The 8,667-nt window shown below is 52.6% G+C and overlaps 1 protein-coding gene across 1 annotated transcript; it reads right to left on the bottom strand.

Annotated features, from left to right (window-relative positions):
- Positions 1–251: 251 nt before the first annotated feature.
- Positions 252–2,152, bottom strand: Nog (noggin). The gene has a single exon (XM_076870844.2). The coding sequence runs from the start codon at positions 1,633–1,635 to the stop codon at positions 937–939; it is 699 nt and encodes a 232-aa protein (XP_076726959.1). The 5' UTR covers positions 1,636–2,152; the 3' UTR covers positions 252–936.
- Between the last annotated feature and the right edge of the window lie 6,515 nt (positions 2,153–8,667).

Genomic DNA, 8,667 nt, shown 5'->3' with positions numbered 1-8,667 from the left:
ACATAGGGGAAAATGCTGGGAGATTGGGCAGAGGCCACGTGATGTTTAAAAGAGGGGTTTGAGAATAACGCCCCCTCCCCATTGGAACTCAGCAGTCACCTCAATCATACCACAGGAGGGGAGTCCAAGAAGATGAGCCCCTTCTCCCAATAGGCGTAGTAGGCACGGCGGCATCCCCTACCCGCCCCCTCCTGCCCCCCCCCCCCGCCCCCATCAATCACCAACACACAGAATCGCAGGGTCGAGCGCAGTCGGTTTTAGTGGTTTTCTTTAATCCTGCTCTGCACTTCTTTCTCATTTACTACACGGGATATTATAAAGAATAAATAGCAGATACTCTTAATTTACAATGATTAGTCATTCCATTTGTTCTCTATATTTACAATAGCTGTAAAATAACATTGAACTCTATAGCTTCTTCGAGGTCCAAGGAAAATCAAAACACTTTCCGAAGAATGGAAAATAGCTTTTAAAAAGTCCTTCTACAAAAGTTCCCCCCTCTCTTTGTACTTTAAGAAAAAATAACTTTTCCCCCCTGCTTCGCCATGCGAAGGGCACTGGAATATAAATAGCAGGTTAACATTATTAGCAACAACCAGAATAAGTCTCTCTTTTCTCTGTTCTTTTTTTTCTTTTGCTTATTTTTTTTTTAAAAATACAGTAGAAGCCGGTAACTTTTAACGTATAATACTGACCTTTTAATAAGTAAATTAAAACTGGGACCGTATATACACACACATATACATTCCTACACAGTTAAACAGTGCATTACATGAACCAGAAAGCTAGGTCTCTGTAGCCAAAAAAAAAAAAAAAAAAAAAAAAAAGTTCATTGAGAACCCTCGCTAGAGGGTGGTGGAACTGGTTGGAGTCGGTGTAGGTGGCGTCAGTGGAGATCGATCAAGTGTCCGGGTGCGGGCAGGGGGCCCCCGAGTTCTAACACGAGCACTTGCACTCGGAAATGATGGGGTACTGGATGGGAATCCAGCCGCAGCGCTGGCCCCCACGCCGCTGACAGCGCCACCGCAGCACCGTGAGGTGCACGGACTTGGACGGCTTGCACACCATGCCCTCGGGCACAGAGCACGAGCGCTTACTGAAGCAGCTGCCCACCTTCACGTAGCGCGGCCAAAAGCGGCTGCCTAGGTCGTTCCACGCGTACAGCACCGGGCAGAAGGTCTGCGACCACAGCCACATCTGTAACTTCCTCCGCAGCTTCTTGCTCAGGCGCTGCTTCTTGCCCTGGGCCAAGCCCTCGGAGAACTCCAGCCCTTTGATCTCGCTCGGCATGGCCCCCGACGGCCGCTGCCGCAGCAGCTGGTCCAGCTCCGCCAGGTCCTCGGCTCCTCCAGCCGCTCCCCCGCCCCCTCCGGGTCGGTCCTCTGGGGGAGAGGTGGCCATGAAGCCCGGGTCGTAGTGGCCCCCAAGCAGCGAGCGCAGCAGCGTCTCGTTCAGATCCTTTTCCTTGGGGTCAAAGATAGGGTCCGGGTGTTCGATGAGGTCCACCAGGGGCAGGTTGTCGCTGGGAGCTGGGCGGATGTGGAGATAGTGCTGGCCACCGGCCGGTGCCGCCCGCAGCCCCAGGACCACCACCAGGGCGTAGAGGGTGACCCCCAGGCTGGGGCAGCGCTCCATGCCTCCGGCGCGCGCCCGGGGCTGCAGCTTCGTCCCGCGTCCCCGGAGGAGAGCACGCTGAGCCCGCGGCGCCGCCGCGCTCCCCCGTCTCTCCGGAGGCGGCTCACCCGAGGCTGGGCAGGCGCAGGGCCGGCAGCATGAGCCGCGAGCAGAGCCTTTGCGCAGCGCCGGCTCCCACCGGGGTGGAAAAAAGGCACACGAGTTGGCCGCAACTCCTCTTTCGGGTCTATTCGGAAAGGCAGCCGCGGCGGGGCATCCGAAATTACTCCAGGGCGACCGCGGGGCGCTGGGGGCGCCGGCTCCTCGCTGCCTTCCTGGGCCGGCGGCGGCGCTGGGCGCGTGGACGAGCCGCTCTCCCCTCCTTCTCCTCTCGCTGCTCCTCGTCCTGCCGCTCTGTGCAGCGCCGCTGGCCGAGCGGGTCCTGGGGCACTTCCCTCCGCCTGCTTCGGGCTCCTCGGCCGGCTCTGCCCGGCGGACTCCAGCGGCGGCGGCGGCGGCGGCGTCCGCGCACGTTGGCACCGGTTTGTCTGTCTCGCTGGGTCCAAGCCTTTAAATTTCCTGCACTTTCAGCTCCATCACCATGGAAACCACTGACTCTCTCGGCGTTGCCCCCTCCCCCTCCTTCCCCCCAAACAACAACCCCACCCCCCACTTCTCCACCCCCGAGGAGCCGGAGCGGCACAGGCTCCGGGGGAAGCCGCCTGCACTCGCCGCGGAGGCGGCGGCGGCGGCTTCGGCAGCGCCCAGGGCTGTGCCCCGCCGGACCCAGATGCCCCGGGAAGCCGACAGTCGGGCTGCCCGCCGGAGCTCACAGGCGGCGGCGGCGGCGGCGGCGGCGGCGGCGGCAGCGGCGGTGGCGGCGGCGGTGGCGCTTGGCAGGTCTCCGCGCAATTTTCTCTCTCCCCCACCACCCACCCCCCTTCTCCTCCTCCGGCAAAATGCACCGCCCCCCTCCTTTCTCCTGGAGCAATGCAACTGGGGCTCTAGGCGCCCCGCCAGGGCCAGTCCCGGGGAAAGCTCGCGGCGGCGCTGGAGCCGGGCTGGAGGGTGCAGGGCCGGTGTTGGGGGGTGCTCGAGTTGGGGTGGGGGGGTCTCTCACTAGCTGGGTGCTTTGCACTGGGAGGGGAGCGGCGTGGAGGTGCCGGGAGCTCTTTTCTCAGTGCAGTTCTAAGCAAGCAATTTCTCCATGTGCATGAAGCGTTTTCCCCGGGTGCTTCTTGCCTTCCTCTCCCGGGCTCGGTTTAAGTCCCCTCCCCCCAAAACACACACACACCACACGCACCCCCAGCATACAGCGCCCCCCTCCCCATGCGCCAGAGGAGTCCAAGAGCCGCAGCGTTGCGCAGCGTGATGTAATTCCTAGGAAGCACTCCTGCCTGTCTGCCCCCGAGACCACGAGGGGGGTCCGTCCGCTCCTCACCCTCCTCCTCCTCCTTGGCCGGGTCCTGCACCCTGAGTGGCCGAGGCGCAGGGGCGCGTCCGGCTCGCCTGCGGCTCCCCTAGCCCGCCCAGCTCCGTACCTCGGTCGCTCGTCTCCCTGGGGGCGGCGCGCCCTCTGCTGGCCTGTTGCAAGCCCTACATGTGGTGCTGGAGGGGTGGCCCAAGGAAGTGGGTTTTGTCTTTTCTGTCCACTCGGTGTAGCTGGGTTTGTGCTTCTGTGTCCACATCATTTGTGTGTGTGTGCGTTTGATGACCGGTACATTCCAATTCTGCATGTTTTCTTGGACTTCTCCAGGCCCTCAGTGTAAACAAACTTCTTGAGATTCCTCTCCAACCCCCTCAAATTTCACAAGAATACTTGCTGCATCTTCTGCCCTGGCCTTAAGTCGGCAAAGACTTAAAAGATAAACTGGAAGTAGGGTACCTGAGTTCTGGCTATGTTCCACCCTGATATAACTATGTTGACATCGGACGAGACACTTTTTTGGCACTGTAAATCTTAGTTTGGGAGTTAGTGACATAAGTATGTTTTGTGATTTTAAATAAACCTGTGTGATGCTTTCTCTTTCAGAAGCAGTTTCCCTTTGATAGGAGATGGGTACTGGATGGCATCACCAGGCAATTTCCCCTTGAATGAAGAGATGAATCTAAGCTTCAAAACCCAAATTCGGTTTCCTTTATGGTGGATGGGATTGGAGTCTGGGATAAGCTGGAGAAGAGAGACTTGGAGTGGATGACTTGGGCTTTCTCCAGGATTTTATGGAGTGGGAGTTAGGAAGTCCCAATGTGACACTCTCAATCACCCCTACTTTCTTTCCCCAAAGGTCTGGTTTTTCCTTTCAGCCTGCCCCCATTCCCCCAAAAGGTCAATCATCTGTCTAAGGAAGAAAGACTGTGCATGTTACAGTTGGAAGGGATGACCAGTTTCACTTGAAAATATTTTCTTCAACTTTGAAATCTATACAACCAGTAGAATTAGGCTAACAGGGCACTGCCCCCAAAGAAGAGCTTATTTTTATGACTGCTGGAGATAAGAACAACCCATTGGTTGTTGGAATTGGCACCTGGCACACAGTAGGCTCTTTTTAAGTAGGCTCTTAAAATACACTCTTTATTTTTGTTGTGTTGTGGGGGGGCTTTGCATTAGTTTGTTGTCTTATGAAGATTAACGATTCAGAACAATTTTGTCACTGCTGTAAATTAACTGAGAAAGTAATTTTTCAGTAAAGAGTACAAAAGGGAAATTCTAACCCAGACCCCCTTGAGATGGTTAGGTTCCAGTTAGTGGTATTTTATTTGTGCTATTTTTTTGTTCTAGCAATCTTTCTTTGTCGACTTCAAATCAATTCAGATCCTTTGGTCACAGACTGGGTAGATCTGACCGAAAAAACCAAAGCAGCGAATGAAAAACAAACTGTGTTTGAGAATAGACTGGGGGACCTGTTCATGGAGAGTCCAAGGGCCACTCAGGGTGCAGGACCCAGCCAAGGAGAAGGAGGAGGGTGAGGAGCCGACGGACCCCCCTTGTGGTCTCAGGGGTAGACAGGCAGGAGTGCTTCCTAGGAATTACATCAGATGATCAGGGGAAAGACAGAAAGGAGAAAAAACTTGTAGTTATTCTCAAACCCCTAAGATTTTTGCAGTCCAGTCAGGATAGAGATGACAAGTATGGGAAGAAAAAAAAAATTAAAAAGGCATGGGAAAAATGTTTAAATCCCTATAAAACTACATATGGATGTGGTATACCTTTTTTTTTTTTTAACCCATGACTTCTTTTGATAAATGTAACACTTTCAATTTCATGCTCTCCTTTGAATGTAGTCTGAGATTTTATAATACATTATGATGACCCCAAAGAAGTCAAAACAAGTATAATATGAGTTGTCATTTTTTTTTCTAACCATACCTACCCTGTTCACTCTGGGGTTCTGCAGCCCCTCCCCCACTCTGCACACTCTGGGGTTCACACATATGCTTGAGTAGACTTGAGTATCTGGGGGTGTTGGTGTCTGAGACAAAACACAACTCATACCTTAATGGCAGAGCTGAGCTTTAGCTGAACTTGATGAAGAAAAAGTATGTATGTGTCTGAGTAGCGAGGAGTTTGAGACATAGAATATGGGTTTTCATGAAGACATAACCATGAGGTTCAGCCAGAGGCTCTGGGGACATGACAAATGGAGGAAGGAATGCCACACAGAGGGGAACTCAACACAAAGAAGGCCTGGGGTAGTGTAGCTTAGAGGTAGAGTGCTTTCCTAGCATGTGCAAGGCCCCGGGTTCGTACCCTAGCACACACAAAAAATATTGCTCAACAGAAAAGACTTCTGTACCAGGTGGACTGAGGTTGGGCTCCTGGCCCATCACACAGGCATTTTAGCCATGGTGAATTTCTACTTTCTCATCTGTAAGATAGAGATACTACACACCTGTCACAATTGTACAATATTCAGGAGGCAAAGGATGTCCAGCCGACTCGGTGCCTGGGGCAGAATATAGACTGAGCAATAGTCTTTCAACAGATGTTGGTTCCTTGGAGAAACCCACTGCCTTCTGTTGGCCAATCATCTCAGATTTGAGCAAGAGAGTGGAAGGGGTGGGAATGCTGCTGAAATCAACTCCGACACCCAGGGGTCTCCTTGCTGTTGGCTTAGCATGTACAGCCGAGCTCTTTTTGATGACTTCCAGCCTTTGGGAGTGCAGGGTGGGGCACTGGAATTTCTGGGGGAACATAATAGCCAACCCCTTTTCTTGGTTCTATGGTTCTTTTGAAGAAGAAACTTGAGGAGAAGGGCAAAGAGGGTGCGTTTCTTTAAAAGATAGCTGTGGGTGGGAGATGGGCTAAGGGAGGGCTATCAGCTCTGCTTTTTGATCAGGCACTGGGACTTGGGCCTCCAGAGCTGGGGTAGGAGTTATAATGAACAATAACAGGGCCCACCTGTTTTGGCTGTCTCCATCCCAGATGTTGTCCTGGACAAGAAAATTGAAGCACTCCTTCAAACAATTGCTTGGGTAGCTGCAAGTCAAGGCATGAGAAGCCCAAGGGTACTTATTCATCTTTCCTTATTTCCATCAAGATTCTAATAATAATTCATCAATCTTCTGCTTCTTTGGCCTTGAGAAAGTAGGCCTAAGGCAGATGTGTAAAGGCATGGGACTGGATGTCCCAAAACTTGCAATCAACCAGGCAACCTACCAGCTATGTGACCTTGGGTGAGTCAGTTTACCTCTCTGGTGCTCTCTGATACAAGGAGGGTCAGGGAATCACAAGTGACCATAAGATGGAAGGCATAATAACTCTCATCTTTTACATCTAGCACCAGGCCAGGCATGGTGGTCCCATAAGTGTAGCGTCTGATAGGCTTTCTCTTGGCGAGACCCATAATATCTCTGGCCTTCCCCAACTTAGCAAAATGAGGAAGAGTCAGCCACAAAGCTGTCACTTTCCTCTCTTGACTGCCAGAAGGCCATGAGGGTGGAGATGGCCTAAGGCAGAGAATGAAAGGTTTCTAGTAGCTTCCTGGGGACTGGAGGAACCCTGTCGGGGTGACGGTGGAGGGATCAGCTCAGCTTCCTCCTGTAGTATAATGTGCCACGTGTGTCCAACTGTGATGGGATTCTAGTTAAGGGTGTGAAGTCGGAACAAATTTAGTTGTGGGGTGCAGAGGAGAGGAAAGAAGGAGAAAAATGGGGAGAGAAGAGTTCCAAGTGGGAGGTGGAAAATGGGTAAGTAAATGTAACATGTGCTTTCAGAAACAAAGTTTTAAGAGTAGCAGGAGCGGACTTCAGCCTGCTCCTTGCAGCCCTGACAGCCCCAGCCCTTCCTCAGTCGGCCCCTGCTCGCCTGTCGCCCCCTCCCCATCTGGCTCCACACTGGGGAAGGGGAGACGTCTCTGGAGCCCGGTGGCTCATTCATCTCCTGATAAACTGTTTATCTGAGTTTTAACGAGGGCGCCTCTCCCCAGCCCTGGAGACAGGAGCCTCTGCGTGTTTAGCCTGCCCTGATGTGGGGAGCCTGGGGGTTGGGGGGGGGGGTGAGGCCTGCAGACGTATCTTCTCCCCTTTCCTCACTGCCCCCAGCTTTGCCCTGGGCTCTCCTGGGTGGGCGGCCTCGCCCTCTGGTTTCCTTGGCTGCAGTCTGGGTGTAGGGGGGACTCGAGGTTTTCCCAGGGAAAGGAAATCTTCCTGCCATGGTCCCTCTCCCTCCGGCCATTGTCTTTCTTACACACACTCTCTCTCTAAATAAAAATTTAAAACCAGCAATACTGGGTTCTGAGTTATGTGCCTTTACCGTGTGCGACAAGAGGAAAAAATGAAATGCTACCGCATCGCTAGTGCCGGAGAGGAGTCTCCAAAATGTTGGGGGAGGGATAGCTCCGTGAAAGGAGAAGCCTCAGCAAAGTCGCAGGAACTTCAATGGCAAATGTTCCAGGTCACGTTTCCAGGTCCCCACCACCCATCCTCCTCCATCCCCACAGGTGCACAGATGCCAGTGCATTTATTGAAGAGCAACACAGTGCCCCCAAACACTGGTGAATACAAATGCACCAGTGTGCACACATGGAGGCACATGTATACACACACACCATCACACTCCCCAACAACAACAACAACAACACACACGCACACAGAGTTGCCCGTGTGTCCTCTGTTCCCCACCAGGACTCAGAAGAGAATTTACACACAGCCTCCTCTGGCACCCACACACACACACCCACACACACACCTCAACCCAAGCTCACATTTCCTCATGCCCTCTCTTCCGCCTGCCCCAGATGAATGTTTATTGAGATAATAAGGTCTAGTCTCCCTTATCCCCTTAAAGGCTCAAGATAACAAGCAGATAGGAGCTCAATGGAGTGAAAAGTAAATGGGAAATGACCTCCGTTTCAGGTGTGTGGGTTCCAGCGACTGAACCTACCTCGCCCAATATTTTCTCCTCTCTGATTCTCCCTGTTGCTCCTCACCCTGTCCCCTCACCAGCTGAGGAGCAGTGCAGTCTTGACAATAACCCCCACCCCCTGCCCCCATGGCCACCCATTCTCAGTCTCTTATTGGATCATCTCTTCCCTGGTCATGGGACCCTGCTTATAAATATATCATGTGGCAAGGAAGAAGACCGAGTCCCTCCTCTTGAGGAGCTCAAAGGAAAAGTCAACTGAAGGTCACACTCTGGTGTCAGTGGCCATGATGAAGCACAGAAATGTTGGCAGGGGGATCCCAAAGGCTCCCTGGAAGAGTCAAAGTCCGAGAGGAAAGACCTGAAAGACCAATAGGAGGTCACAGACCAAGCCAGTAGGGAGGGACCTCTGCTGGATGGCATTTTGGGCAACGGGGATGGGGAGCAATGTCATTCAAATCCTAGAGCCCAGTGGTCACAGAAGGGACCTAGGCCACTTAAAGTCTGATTTGAATTTAGTTTTGAGTTTACAAAGACTTGAAAGAACCATAGTTATGTGACCTCGATGGGCCCGAATTTCTGGAGAGACCCTATTAAAAAGGGGGGACTCTCTTTAATTTTTACTTAAAAATTAAACCAACCCAAGCTTGATTCTGAGTTATATCAGGGTCCAGAGCCAGGCAGTTCAGCCC

The sequence above is a fragment of the Callospermophilus lateralis genome, chromosome 11 (assembly GCF_048772815.1).
Source record: "Callospermophilus lateralis isolate mCalLat2 chromosome 11, mCalLat2.hap1, whole genome shotgun sequence".
Lineage (NCBI taxonomy): Eukaryota > Metazoa > Chordata > Mammalia > Rodentia > Sciuridae > Callospermophilus > Callospermophilus lateralis.
This window is presented reverse-complemented; position numbering and strand designations above follow the sequence as displayed.

What these genes read in the sequence shown, in the direction of transcription:
- Nog (XM_076870844.2), bottom strand. Translation starts at nt 1,635, where the DNA reads ATGGAGCGCTGCCCCAGCCTGGGGGTCACCCTCTACGCCCTGGTGGTG.